The 15980-nt window shown below is 40.0% G+C and overlaps 1 protein-coding gene across 4 annotated transcripts in view; it reads right to left on the reverse strand.

The window, feature by feature from the left end:
• The window catches only part of gpc6a (glypican 6a), a 214317-nt gene that overhangs the window by 118013 nt on the left and 80324 nt on the right, over positions 1-15980 (reverse strand). Inside the window, exon 1 of one of the 4 annotated variants that reach the window (XM_056373004.1) lies at positions 13286-13902. The exons of 2 other annotated variants lie outside the window; for them this stretch is intronic. In XM_056373004.1, coding sequence (XP_056228979.1) covers positions 13286-13445 — 160 coding nt within the window. In that variant the 5' untranslated portion in view covers positions 13446-13902. Of the gene's footprint in view, positions 1-13285; positions 13903-15980 lie in introns of those variants that run through there. One more of the 4 variants, XM_056373021.1, reaches the window with a different exon arrangement.

The raw sequence follows: 15980 nt of genomic DNA on the forward strand, positions 1-15980 counted from the left end.
TAGACCATGATTCAAAGATGTGTGAAAAGAAAAGCTAAAACCAAATCATGGGAATGCCACGCTATTTACATGCACAATGAATAACAAGTAAAAAAGTTATACTTATCTAAATTAATAGTACTTTCCAACATAACAAAAAATTATAGGCTTGGGAATGGAAATCAGCATTAGAGGGAATCCAACAGAGGTGGGAGTGATAAGTAAAACAAGTCTGCCGTTTTCACATCAAAATAAATGCAATTTTTAGGAGCACAGGTTGTTATAGTAACTCCAATACGACATGAGAGTGGGATTCACCTTTAAGCATCAGTCAACCCCAAAGTGACACTGCTGACAGCACAGTTAACACAGACCAAATATATATGTATGAACACAGAATGCGTCATCATATTAAAAAGTCAATTTGAGCATGTCTCGAGTCTAAATCACATCCCAACAGCGCACATCACCTTTTCCATTAATTGTAGTCAGGCAGCTTCAAATATGCTTTGAAATCTGATCAGCACAAAACCTGCTACACTCACTCCCTCTGATGTACAGGTTGGAGCACTCATGTTGAGCTTTTTATAAACCACAGTTTTTCCTCCCATCTGACATCTCATTTCTGCACCTTGACTAATTTTAACTCCATTTCTTAGGCATTGGTGCTTTAATGAGCATTTCTACAGTTTATGACTGTACACCCAGTGTCTGAAACCTGTATCCGTGGTAACCTGCCTGGTTGGAGACTCTTGTGGTAAATGTCAAAGGTAAGCCATCATACAAGTTGAGCATATGAGTGGAGCCCCTAGCTTCAGTCATGCATGCAGTCTATTAAAGCAGACCCACAATACACTGCATAGCTTCATCCCTCTGTTATGGGTAATGCCCGTAACCAATTTTCCAAACAGAATTTGCACCAGAGTCTGGGATGAACCCTGTATGAGGAAATAAGAACATAATAGCATATGAATTTCCAAATCATTACACACAGCCTCATTAAGTGTTTCTGAATCAAGGGAATCTGGCCGGTTAGTGATTACTGTTCTTTCCCTATTCTTACCGTTATGTTGAAAAAGTTCATAAAGATAACAGATCATGGGCATCACAGTCATATAGTTATATATGAAACTGTCAGATTTAGGGGGGAAAAAAAATCAATATTTTGTGATTACCCAAACAGCTTGACTGATATAACCAACGTAAGAGCTCAATTCATGATTGTTTCACTGAATGTATACGTTGTTACTTCTGATATATTTAATCATTAACTTAACATGCATTTCCTCCATTAAAGCTTCATTTAAACATGAGGTAAATGCGATAGTAGAAACACACACTGAACAGAAATTAAAATATGTTTTATAATAACTGTGCTGCACCTGCTGTTTGAGAAACTGGTGCTGGCAGAAAATGAAAACAAATCGTTTTCATAGATGCCTTTTAAAGATCAGAATGTAGCGGGGTCTGCACTATATTGCTACCAGGAAATAGCCACAGCCGCACAGTCTGACAACAGCTATCACCTTATCCCACCCACGTAGCTTTCATATATACAATATCACCACACTAACTGCCAGCCATATAGCTTGAAGCATGTATAATCTTACAAAAGATTACAAATGTGCTCTGGTACCATGCTTAGCGTTAAGCTACTGAAATCATCTCCAATTCATTTTTTTGGCCGCCATCATGATAGAACACACTTATGTGTAAGTGCAGTTTTGTTTAGCTACTGGAAAAATATTACATAATCAACACACTTATTACAGCACAAAAATTAAAACTCTCAATGATTCATTAGCTATTAGCTTTATGTTTAGCATGGAAGGTCGACCAAGTTTCGGTTGATTGGCTGGTAGCAGGGGAAAAAAAAAAAATCTAACTCCACAGGAACTGGCCACACTCAGTCAGTCACTCAGTCAGTCACTCAGTCAGTCACAGACAGACATCATTTACACAGCTGGTCCCTGTTGTTATTAGATGATACTGTAACCGAGTTTCTTGGATTCACCTAACTGGACACATAAAATAATAAATGAGGTATAGAGACATAGTGTGATGAACAGCAGCAACAACTTCTTTATTTTCCTAACATGGTACAAGCAGGACTCCGACAACAACTCCTGCCTTATTCATTGGCCTAAAGGCAACTCTTAGGAGACACACTAGTTCAAATATTGAAAAACATACACACAGGACAGTGTGTTACAATAATTAGATACCGGTATGTCAAGCAAGAAAGAAGAGACTAAAGGATGACCCCTAGAGGGCGCCATGCAAACTCTGCAGACAGACACTCACTATCATTTGTTGACCTCAAACAGCACTTGTATTTGAATTGTGTAAGTAGCCTAATGTTAGCCACTTAGCATGGCTGCTCACTCTAACATTGTCCACGTTGGTTGTTACGGCATTTTCAGAATCACTAGCGCTTTTGCCGGTGTCGTTAACCTTTATATTTTAAAGGTTCATTATTACAGTTTTCTATTTCTCTGTAATGTAGCACAGTGATAACAATGTTACTTACAACATTCTTTCTCAGCCCCAACAATTTTCTGATGACTGGCAGCTGAAAACATCCACAACATGGGAACCAAGGCCCTGAGATTCACAACTTCTGTCATGCTAATCGTGCATGTTTGTTCTTGATTAACTTAATTGACTTGATGGTGATTAATCATTAACATCTCTAAAATGAACAATTAGAAAATGCAGCTCACTCATCTTCAAGACATTTGGTGAAAACTATTTAACTACTGTATGGTGTCTCAAGTTTTCAGCACAGTCCATCACACTTGCTCAATATTAGAGGCTAAGCTTGAAGCAGTAGAGCCATACGGTGGGGTTAAAGCCTTGCACTCCTGCTCTGGATTCATCAAGCTAACTGGTGCATGACTCAGTCCTAAACACAACAGCTGGTGGTCTGAAAAGCCCGAGGTAGAGCCCCAGGGTGTGAGATGACCAGCCCACTCATTTACCGGCAGCTTACACAGGGGACAGGAAACAGCGGGGTTTCTGGGAGCAGGAGATGAGGCTGGCTTCTTTTCAGATTCAAGCACCCTCCAGGAGCCAAAGAACAAGGATGTGCCAAGAAGCATTACAATGACAGATGTTTCATTTGACACATGAAGAAATTCAAGTGTCTAAAAGATGTAAACACTGGACATAGGCTTGTTAACCTATATATCCCAATAAGTCTTTCCAAAATGCTTGTGCCTCCTTTACAACGGGTCTTGAATTAATGAAACTGAAACTATGAAGGCTGGAGATATTCTTTCTCAAGCCTCATCAACATTCTCAGAGCGACAAGACCTTAAACCGCTTCTCTCCTGACATTAAGGTTATATGAGCTTGTCACATTTGTCATGATGGTAAGACTCCCTGGAGATGCACTATGTGGCCCCATTCAAATCAGTGGTGTGAGTCTAGTGAGCCTAGATATCTTTTACTGCAAGACTGCTCTACTCTCTCATCAGCCACAATGATAGGTGATTTAAATGAACTGTTGGCTCACCCCGCCTGTACTTCTTTAGTTCCAGATGACTTCTGATGTCGTTCTGTGGCACTTTGCAAGTCATACATCCAACATGCTTCATTAGAAGCCAGTTTCATCAGAGGATACACCATGCGTCACCATCATACATACAAAATACTATAACGAGCCACGATAATACATTTATTTGAAAGCAAACTGAAATATTAGCAGTAGCTAAAGCATATTTAATAGTTTTTACTAACTCAATTGAAAAATCTCTTTTGTCTCTTTCAAAAACCAGCCACAACAACATCCATTAACATCGGGATAATTTTGGCTCTCACAGATCACTGAGTGAACTGAACACTGTGCCTAAACAGGAGTAAAAAAGGAAATGAGGCAACACGGGGTTAGGGAACATAGGGCAGACCTCTGACACAGGCGGGAGTGCCATTATATCCCCAAAAGCATTTCACAGCCAAACCTATTATTTAATGTTATAATTAAAGCCCAGAAATGTGACCCGGGGTTAAGATCAGCCCTCTACATTTTTGCATTAACATAAAAATAATAACGATCTCCAATTAGTCTCTCCACCTCAAAGCCGCAACTGAGATTGCACTAAACTGGGTCATGAACTCATGTAATCAGTATAAATTCCCTAATTTATAAATGGAACAACATGCTATCTTTGCATGTCTTGTCTTCAGTAACATCTACGGGTCTTTGACAATACAATTTACAATAAATCTTTAGGTGTCCTGCAAGGTTGGCACTGTGGTTTCCTCTTCACTTGTTACTTGGTGAGCCCCCATCATCTGTTCACTTGAGAGACACAGTCATGCAGCTGGAAATCTCTTGTTAACACTGCTGCAGAGCTGCAGACGTGAAATGACTACACTTGAAGACTACCGTAGTTCACCGTTGCCACAGTTCAGGTAAATGTTGAAATATGCTGCCAGGGTGAAACATTTCTTTTCCTGCTGTCCTACTTCCAAATGTTACAGCGAACGTGTGACTTACAGCTCATTTATTAGAACAGAGACGTAGGAGCAACACACACGTTTAGCTCGCTGTCAGCACAAAGCCTTTCTCTTCTCTATCACTGAACCTCCTGAACTGAACCTCACAAAAGATAACACAAAACTTAAAATCGAGTACGTTACAATCACACTGTATTCCGATCAAGATCAAGATGCAAACTGTGCACGACTTGACCTGTATCGTTAACACCAGCTTAAGACCCCTTTCATATATTCAGTCGATGCGTTCAAATCAAGCCTCGAGCCCCAGCACATATGTAACTACTGTTCTATGGATCCTGGATGACCTGGATGTAGAGTATTAACCAGATTTCTATCATCTCTGGCAGTCAAGAACAATGAACCGGAAACCTCCACTCAGCAATGATGATCACGGTGATTTCACTTTCTACGCGAGGTGCTGCCCAGATCGAAGCGAACGTGATATTGCTTTGTACTTCAGGTCAACGTCACAGGAAATCTTTGGTCTGTATAGGACACAGTTAACTCATATTCTCTGGAAAAAAAGAATAGAACTGTTGTGTCAAAGAAAGTATAGACTGAGACCAGAGTGAATGGCGAGTATAATTAAGTGACCAATTGACTTACTCAGAAAAGCTTATATACTGTTAAGGGATAAGTCCGGTGACATACTGCAGTATATTTTTTCAAACAACAAATCCCATCCCACCAAAAATTGAATTGATGCCACAAACCAATATCGCGTGTTTAGCCAAAGCTTCATCTTATTCCTCTGTGCCATAGAGCTCCATTATTGTTCAAAAACATTTTTAAAAAAAGAGGCATCAGTGCACTGGACTGCTGGACAACAACTACATCACTGAAAACAACACCCAACAAACACGACATTTACATCTGTCTGGGTAAAGCTTGCAACAACAAAAAAAAATTACATTGCCCAGGTGTTTCAGGGAAATGGCTTAATGTCTTTAAAATGAAAGTATGTATTCATGATGTCTTTGTAAAAGGTTTTCAGGATGGATGAATTCTTATTGTGGCTGAGAGCTGCAGACAAGCTGAGGAATTCAGAAAATGTCAAGACGGACAAACGCACAGTTGGTTTTGGTCTTTCTATGGGATTTGTTCACAATAGTAAAATTATACAATATCATGAGCCTTATTCTCTCTTATTTTTTGAAGACACTTCTACGTGACCTTACATAAAGTTTGCCTCATTTTTCAATCCTTGCCTTTCTTTTTTTTTTTTAAATTCCAACTGCTTCAATGGTTCGGTGATAAAAGTATCACTATATTTAGAGTCTTGAATGATGTTCACAGGCCTTAAAGATAGCCACTGATGTACGGCTGGGGCTTTGTTTGTACTAAAAGATGTCTGCATGTTGGAGCACCTGCACTATTGATTTTGATGCATCAAAAGCCCCCCCTGTGGTTCCACTACAGTGAAACCATCACAGAGGCCTTTCAGGGGGTAGAAAAAACAACAACAGTGTCATCATCAAGTCTGTAACGCCAATTCCACCATTGTTTTCTGCTTTTGTTGACAGCATCTGATGTTTCCATGACAATTTTGGCACATCGTGTTTATATGTGCTTAATGCTTGTTTACTTCCGAGTCTCTGAGGGGGAAACTTATTTAGCAAATCACCTCAGCCATGTGTACTTGTCTGTGTCTGAAAAACAAAAATAAAAAGTCCCCAGTGTGAGATGTATTTGCATCCTTGACACCTCGATATGATATACCCGTGTGGGTTTTTCCTCCACTGTGTGGCCCTCCTCTCTCTGAGCCTTATCATTGGTGTCAAGCTTGGGACTTCTATTCAGAGACTAACCTCCAGAGGAAAGTAGGCGTTGTGGGCAAAAAGAAAAACCATAAACACAACACAACGCCTTGGTTCGCTAACATACATAATGAATAATAGTAGGGAAACCACAAACACCCGCTCGGCTAGAGGATGAAAATAGAATTTGAAAAGTGATTAGCGTTGTCTGTGCAGTAAACAGTATGTTTTATATGGCTTCAGGTTTATCCTAAGGGTCTGCCCTACACAGACAATAAGAGGAAAGCTGCCCTATAATCGTTAAAACCGAACCTCTATTCCCCCCCCCCCCATGTCAACAAATATGGGCCAATGTGACCCTCCACCTCCCTCTACGACGTTCCTGCACCACCCTCATCCACTAACAGAGAGATGCTAAGGGGAACACTTTTCCCCTGTGGAGGAGTACCCACATGTGAATTTATCCTTCTGTTACCTCCAGTCTCTCTTTCACTAACGTATTAACAAGAGAAGGGAGGTTGAATGCTTCTTTCTTTCTTTCTAGAAACAAGTATAAAGAGCAGCATGTAGCAATACGGCTGTGCAACACTGTGAGTCAGATCACTAATCCTTCAAGTTCAGATGGATTACATCCTACCTGACTCCCTTCCTCGTATCCCAGAGCTCCTCGCTCACCTCACATAGTTATGATTTCAACACATGGTTAGTCAAGGATGCTCTCCCATCCTGATATGCTCTCTTTTACTGAGTAAATTTGTTTATTTTCCAGCTTATTTCACTGCGATCTCTCTTTACTCTCCATGCTAATCCCTAAACATATAATCACATCCATCCTTTAACTTCTTGCTGTTATTTTCTAGTTCCTCTCGAGGCTTGAGAGGGTAGAGATCCTTAATCCCCCCCTCCATTACTGATTTAGGCCAGCAGTTGATTGAAAACTGGAAAAAAAAAAGTGCTATGGCAGTCTCCTACGCTAGCCAGAGGCTTTTCACACTACTCAGAAAACACCATACATGGAGCTGAAGAAGGCTTCCAGGAAGCTCGCAGACCATATGCACTGCAGGCATGAATGCCTGCTGAGGGGTGACACACTTTTTCAGGTCAGGACAACTGTCCGACATTCTCATTCACCAAATCCGACAAAAGGTGGAAAATTATCGCTGGAAGATTGACAGTCAAACTCATTTGGATGTTCCACGCACACAATCTGTCCCTCCAAATGAAAAACAAAAAGCTTTTGTCATTTTCTACCACAATAGAGATGCAAAGGAAGAGAAAGGCTGGGGAAGTGAGGCTAAACTGTTCCAAACACACATACAGACATGCACACACACAAACACACGCACAGAGCCTAATCTCCCTCACATCTCATTAACCGTTCTCTCTGAAGATGTATACAGGCTGGCAAGAGACTTATTTCCAATTTGGCAGCGCCAAGAGCATCTTAATGGGCTTTGGAAAAAATGCCCCACTGAATTTTTATATGGATATTTCCTGGGCTAGGCCTTTTAGAGTGGTATTCCCACACTTTCACTAAAGGTCTCATGTCTTTCCATTATTTAGTGATTAGGCATCTGGCTGTGAACACATCTAAGATTACCTCCAAATTCATTTTGCATAACTGCCCAACATGATAAGTAAATTAAAATTAGATCAGTGTAACAAACAGATTGTTGATTAAATACTTTTGAGACAATGTGCAGAAATGTGAAACCAGAAGATCAATCATAGCGTGAATGTCTCCATATTTTTGTGTTATATCGCATCACGTAAAACTCCTGACAGAATGTGCCCCAGTAGCTCGTCTGGTAGAGCATCTATCACCTATCGAGGCTGGGTCCTTACTACAGCTGCCTGGGTTCCAATCCAGCCCATGCTGTACGTCATCCCCTCTATGTCCCATGCCTTTCCTGTCTTTCTCTACTCCCATTATCAAATAGTCAGACACTATATTGATGAATAGCAGTCCGACGTGAAATGGCGACGGAGGAAACAATACACCGATAAACTGTATTTCAGTTACGAATAAACTGTAATTTTCTTGAATCATTTGGAATTTCCAAAACTTTCATTTGAGGTCCTAAAAAAAAGTATCTAATATATATGTATACATTCAAGAATCTGTTGTCTTTAGTTCTGATAAAGTAAATCTTTGCTCTAAACTCATAAGTATCTCACATTTTGATGTTAATAAGTGTTGTAATATGGTTTTTATTTTTTAGAGCTAGTCATGTACCGTATGTGTCGAAAAAGCTTGACTGTTGGGAATAATAACCGTGCTGTAAACTGAAGGTTCACAAGGGTACTAACACTCATTTATGTAGAACCAGCAAAGATCTCTGATACCTGGGTTGTGTTTTAAGGGAAGTGGGGAACAGCGCGCACCCCACAACCTGCAAACAGCCAAGTACAGATCACAGCGATAAACAGAGAATTATTGCATAGCAGGAATTCACATGAGGAAAAATGATGCTGTATTGCATAAGAGCTAATAACTGTTCTGTTAAGCGAAATCAAATAATATTCTTTAAAGTTGCTACAGATGAACCCCAAAGGTAATTGTTATGCTTGAGAAAGGAAATATAAGACTCGGGCAGTGCATTAATAGAAACTGCAGCACATCAAGTGATTTTGTTTCAAAGCCGCAGCAAAGAGCCGAGTCCACCCATGAGAATCCCAACTGCTCTGTGTTAGTGAATGTTGATATTAACAGCAAAGCCTCAGAGCAAGAGCTCCATGGCAGGGCCTGACTGAGGCATTCAGGAGCAGTTGTGTTTATGAACAAAGGGCTGACAATCACGCAGCATTGTGTGCGTGACACTATAACTAACGTCTGACACATTCACACAGGGATGATCCTCACGGGCAAGCTGTATCGTTGGCTGACTGCTGCATAAAACACACCAGGCAAGGCGATGGTACATTGACAACACGGGCGCGGGAAGCGGAGGAATCACAAGCTCAAACTGGTGGAGTTTAATGAAGCTGTTCAACAGATACTTTTAGACATTTTTCAGATTCACCCCACATAGAGCAGTGTATTGCAGCACAACCTCTCTATCTTACCCACACCTGCTCTTTGCAAAGAATCCTGGCTCTCTTCCAAGAGACTGTATGAAAACTAGTAAAGCCAGTAAGATTTTTCTTACTGGCCTCCACCTCCCACCGCGCCCGGATTGTAAGCAAGCTTAGGCACTTGAGAGTCCTTGGGTAAAACGAGAAAGAGAAAGTAGTCTTTAATCTATGAAGTGGGTAGCATGGTTGACCTCTCCCTAAGTCCCCTAACTCTGGCAATTACCTTATGTCTGCTTGAGTGTCAAACCGTTATTTCAATCCCAGAGTAAAACCATGTATGATGACAATTTGCCAGGCACAGCAGTGAGTGTGACAGAAGTGTTATACTGCTGAGAATACATTACATCTCTTCGTGGCGAAACCACACATGCAAATCTGACTGTCTCGGAAGTAGTGCGAGACCATACACCAAATGTTTCTGCTTTCTACCGGCATAACATCTGTAAATGTGAAGAGTTACAGCTCGTTCAATCACTCTGTCGCTGGGGAAAATTTAAAAAAAATACATATTGTGTATTTATACATTAAATGGCATGCACAGAAAAAATAAATAAATATCTTCCCACAACAACTTCACAGCTTGAGATCAAGAGATAGCAAAAGCCACGAAGAAATGACCTGGCCTTCTGGTGTAATCCTTGAAACATCAATCCAGGGTTTCCGCTTTGACGGTTTACCAGGTTCTTTATGTTCTGGATATGTTTTATGACTCTGGAGCCCATGAGACCCATTGAAACACTTCTATAATACTACAATAATGGATGGCCTGCAGAATTTAGATAGTAGCTGTGAGAATGTGCTGATTCAGAAGCGTCTGACAAGAATGCAAAGAAAGAAACTGTTCAGACTTCAGCCAACAAACACACGTAAATAAAACTGTCCATATTGTTTATCTTTAACAAATATTTAAATTTAATTAATTCAAATTGTATGAGCTTGATGTTTAATTTAAGTTTAAGAACGGATTCAATAATTAGCCTATTGTATTATACTATACAAAAACTAACATCTGTATAAACATATCTGTGTTTCTCACCTGTTTATGTAGCTCGGCTTGTCAGTGGCAGAGAGCTGTCAAAATAATTAGCTTATGCAAATGGGAGCTTACAACCTGAGGTAGCCACCTCTGCAAATGTATTAAACCTGTGTGTTTTGTATATAGAGGCATAGCAGTAGCATGACACAGCAGATGATGGAGGGATGAGCGCTAACACTGCTCATGCAGCTTACCGCACGTTTGTATTAGCATAGTTAATTAAGCATAATTGCGAGCTTTCTACTATCCCATCTCCTGAGGCCTATATCTAACCTCTGTTGTATTCATGCAAAGGTTATTTGAAGACAACAAGATGCAATTACACATAGTGTATGGGCTGTACGTGAATTGTAATTAGGATTTGATCACAGCCCCCAAAAACATCTCGATCTATGATGTGGCCAACAGATCGGTCTTTGAGTGAAACTTGCTGACGTTCCAAGCTGATGAGGAATGTTCCATGGAATCAAATAATAAATACTGAAAACTCTTCATAACCAAATAAAAGTATGTCCAAGTATTTCCAAATCATTTATAAAATGTTATCTGACTCTTGTAAAGGGAATCTGTCCAGTACTCCTGGGAGGTGGAAGCCAACAAAAACTCTGTGGTCAGACACTGGACAACTACAAGATTTTCACTCCTATAAAAGAAATGTCAAACAGCTGCAAGTCCAACATCCTGTCTCACAATACATTAAATTACTCAATAAGTAATCCAAACATAAACCAGATGTCAAAAAATTGTGCAATGAGCCATGTTCATGTTTCAGTGCTAAATATTTTGTGCAAATGTCAGACTCAATCAGCAGCCTCAACATTACAATCCTTTCCACACAAGAATTCAGACATTATAATATAGGGCTATTTTACATCTTGGGATCCACTGTATAAAGCTGAGTTCAACCACAAACCATCACTTCGCAAAAGCGATGACAAAAAGGAAAAGAGGTGGCAACACCAGAAGTCCATCCAGCTCCCTGTGCTCTGTCATATCAGACGCCAACAGTAAAATAGAAATAATAAAGCAGCAGCACCAGATTACTGCTTTTAAAAGTATAACACTCAAGTGTTGGAGAAACAACGGCAAATTATTCAAACCACAGTGTCTGCTCTTTTTTATTTGAGTAGTCTGCTGAACACTGACTCCTTTTAAACTGTTGATAAATTTAATGCGTTGCCACTGAAGCGGAATCAGTAGAGACACAAAGCTTTCTCTTTTTTGCTTTTTCAGATTTTTTTTTTTTTTACAGCTCCGTAGGCTGACTTTGACTTTCTGCATTTTCTAGAACGTAGAAGAACAAAGAAGCTGGCTTAGTTTGTCATTACATGAAATATCTGAACGGTCAACGGTGACACTAACAATACAATTTTGATTAGTTTAGAGTCCTAACTGGATGAAATTGGTGTGAGCTGTATTTGTAAAACACAGAATCCCTCACACGCAGACACTGACACAGACTTACACACACTCGCTCAATCGGCGACAAAACTATCAAATTCCCATCAAGCCAAAACCATGTTAAAACCAAATAAGGCGGCTCTATGATCATTACTGCCTGACACTGCCAATTACCAATACAGTATCTCTATGTTGTCTGGAAGAGGCAATAGAGGGATTAACTTCAGGTCTCTCTGCTTCCCCTCTTCCCTCTCATGAAGCAGACTATGTTTACTGACTAATCTCCTTTCCTGCTTTGACCACAAATGTGATTACCACCACACAAGAGATAATAAAACCCCATATCTCGGCTGTACCAAAGAGCATGAATTAAAACCTAAGCTGTAGCCTTGAGGAATATCGAAAAGAGAGAGAGAGAGAAAGACAGAGAGAGAGAAAGAAGCACAGCAATGGGAGTATTTCGTGCTGAGTGCATACAGCCCCCTACTGGTAAACAGTATTCACTATTTATCCAAATACAACACAACAAGCTCCATGATCTTCTGTTGAATGTGAGCAACAGGTATGCAGCCGCGTTTCAGACCCGATCTTCTGGCGCCACTGTTCTTTCACCGTCTCTGTTTAAAGAAAGCTCCATTTGTAAAGGATCTCAGATTGGGGTGACTGCCATTAAATCGAACACTGAGGTGTCACATATGATTCCTGGGCTGTTGGTCCTGGTGTTAAATGGTGTTAAACTATTTATCAATTCATATAACATGTGGGTGAAGTGACCTCTCTGAGGTGAGGCACACCTCTCTTTTAAGGGTTTAAAAAAAAAAAAAAAAAAAAAAAGGTGCAAAAACAGGGGAAAGGTAATAAGTTTTAGTATGAATAAGGTTTGAGATGTTACCATGTACCAAGCTGGCCTCTAAAATCTAAAAAGGTCTGAAACAAATATTTTAACTATATGAGGATGAATACTTGTGTGATTTCTTTTTACTGTTGCTTTCTCACAGGTGTATTGTGGGTAGCTAAACGAATGTTTGGTGTACTTCATGGAAGAGAATGAATGAAAAGCAGCTTGCTGTGATTCATCATTTAGCAATGTAGAAATGGAGGGGATCATAGTGACCTTCAAAACGCAATTAATCATATATAATTCCATGTCTTTGATTTTATACAAGAAAAAAAAATACTTAAATCAAGCACACAACAAACACAGCGACTGCATGTGGTGTAAATTCAGACAAACGCTTTGACAAAGTCTCTCATGAAACGGGATGCTGCAAATAAATAAATAAATAAAAAAGAAAGGAAAAAAAGAAAAGCAAAGACTCACACTCTGTTTGGACCCTCTAATAAAATGGGACAGTTGCACAGGGGGAATTAGATGCTCAAAAGGTTTGAGGAGGATCACATGGTTCAGGCTGTGTGTGTGTGTGTGTGTGTGTGTGTGTGTATGTGGGGATCATGATCAAATTGTTTAATTTGAGGGGCGAAACGGAGCATGACACGTGGTGAAACGCATTGATGATTAGTCAGTTTCACCTACCTGATATTTCCTGATGAGGTACATTGACGAGGCTGAATCCTTTAGCGTTATAAGCTTGTCTAACCTCGCTACAGCTCCGCGCTTTGCTTTCACCACCAGATGACAGGGACAGCAACGACAGAGTACATAAGGCGACTTGCAGTCTCCACATCGCATACATCAGTGAAATCCTTGATAACGTTTCACGGGGGGAAAACGAGCTCCTAAAAGAAATCCAGAGGGCTGCGTGAAAGATTTCTCCACTGAGCGCGATGTCAGATGTTCATTAAAACAAAAGCAAAAAGAAAAAAGAGAAAAAGATCACTCCTCACTTTAGATACTGGTACGTCCACCTCATCGCAAAAGCTTCGTTGTCTTCCCACCTCAAAAAGAAAAAAAAGAACCCAGTGAGTCCGACTGCTCCCAGCTTGAACAAATCCGTTAGAAGAAGACAGTTGCTACCTGGTGCTCTCTGTGCCAACAACTTCTCCCGCATGCACACAAGCCCTGTGTTTGTGTCTGTGTGAGGACAGCGAAATGCAACGGAGACGCACGCTGCACGGCGAGCAGAACGCACAAGGGCAGGGCAAAACATGGAGTGGAGTGGCTGCGACTTCAGCAGCTCGCATCCAGTGGGCGCGCACTGTCCTTCGCCTCTATGCATCCTTGGTAATGCGCACCAGAGGCACATTAGAGTGCAAACACGTGTTGGAGGCGCGGGGACCTGGAAGTCGTGTCGGCAGGGTAGAGCTCCACATATAAACACATAAGGTTTTTTTTTTTTTTCCTCGGATTTTAGTCCACAAACTCGCAGAACTCCTGCTGACATTTCGGCGTCTTTTGATGATAATAACCTATGGAGGTAATATGATAATGGCTGTCAAACGACCCAGGGAAGGACACACAATACACCTACTTTGCAGCTGTCAACATTTTTCACTTAGAGGCTTTTTGGCACATACACAGATTATTTAAAACTGAAAGTTGCCCTGCACCATACACCACTTATACGTGTTATTTTACCTATTTAGATTTTCCTTTTTACTTAATTTCATCTTTTTTGTCTTCACAATTCTCTCAGGTCGATCTTATATTTATGAAAATGATTTTTACCTCTTTTAACTTAACCATAAAAGTATGGCAGCACAGAGCTGACTTATCACACTGTAACTTCACAGTTTGTCATTATTTAAATGCAGTTCTTTTAGCAGTTGAGGAAACTTTATTTGAGGAAGAAGGAAAAGTTTTCCTGTTATAATGAAGACAATCTAACATGAAAAGTATCTTGTTATAATGTGAAAGATTTTCTCCTGAGAGTATAAAAGTAGACTGCATCTCATAATATCCGGTACAAACACTCCCACAGTGTGGTTTTGTTGTTTTGGGAGCTACAGCTGGCTTGTTAAAATCAACTTTAAAGAGACACTGTAAAAGTGCAATTAGCCACAGTCCAAGGTCGTGAAATGTAAAGAGGAAATCAGAAAAGCAATTGTTGCTGGAGCCAGTTAGAAATAGAAATGGACAAGCATGAAAATTTAACAGAAATGATCATTAGTGATCAATTCCTTTAGGGCTAATACATTATGAATATTGCTCTTGCTAAACAAAATGGGATTCTCATCAGTTCGGTTTGTGGACACTTGAGAATAATGCTGTCTACTCTGTGGCAAAATAATTCAAGATGTTTCAACAGCCCTAGGATTCATAGAAAGACAGAGCTACTACACTGAGATAAAGTAGTTCCTACTATTTTATTTGAAGTATTTTTTCACTTTTTAGGGAGACAGAACAGATGTGAAAAGAAGGAGAGAAGAAAAAAGAGGGTGTACGCAACAAACTCAAGCATGTAGAATTACATGCTTTGTGTCTTAGACTCCTGGGTCCCCAGGATATCCTGGTAGCTCACACTAACATAAAGTTTTTTCCCCTAAGTGTATGTTTCCATTATGATATTTTTCTTGCTATAACTGGATGACTTTATTATGACACTTTATCCATAATTGGGTAAAATTTTGTATTATGGAGAAAGTACAATCAATATCTAAATAATCAGCCCTGGTCCCATGAATTAAATAGTTTTGTTTGATAATTGGAGCTACCCGTGTAAAGGTATGGTTCCATTGGTTTCCAGTCTAATGAAATTGCCCTGCATGCACCCAAAAAAGACTGCGATGTCACAGTCCCTGATGTGGGTAATGAATAAATATTGATCAGATGAACGACAAACTGTAAGCAGTGTATGTGATGCTTCGGCTTGTAGTCTGGACGTGTGATATTGTGCAAAATAAGGTGATGCCAGATTGCTAGAGTAATGATCGTCCCATTTCCAAATATAGTGAATCATCGTTTCGAGTGAACGTGTAAACTTGCGGGGTAAAGGTGAACAAAGAGGGCGGGAGTGCGCACCAAAAACAGCAAACACATGCATTCATTTGTCAGTCGTAAAGACCTTAATTCAAGTGAATGGGACAGCTGTTTTTTGAAGTGTCCACGAGCACAAAAGATAGGCCTAATGCTTTGTTAGAAAATAATTTCAACAGCAAGTCATTATTTCAAATTAGATTACATCTTTCTATTGAGATAATGAGGAAATGTTTTTAATTTACATATTTAATGATATGAAAAAGAGCTACCATCTGTTTATTTACATTTAACCAAAACCACAATCTTCCCCTAACCTCAACCAAAGTGCTTTTGTTAAACCTAACCACAGGCG

Source organism: Seriola aureovittata, chromosome 1 (genome assembly GCF_021018895.1).
Source record: "Seriola aureovittata isolate HTS-2021-v1 ecotype China chromosome 1, ASM2101889v1, whole genome shotgun sequence".
NCBI classification, from domain to species: domain Eukaryota; kingdom Metazoa; phylum Chordata; class Actinopteri; order Carangiformes; family Carangidae; genus Seriola; species Seriola aureovittata.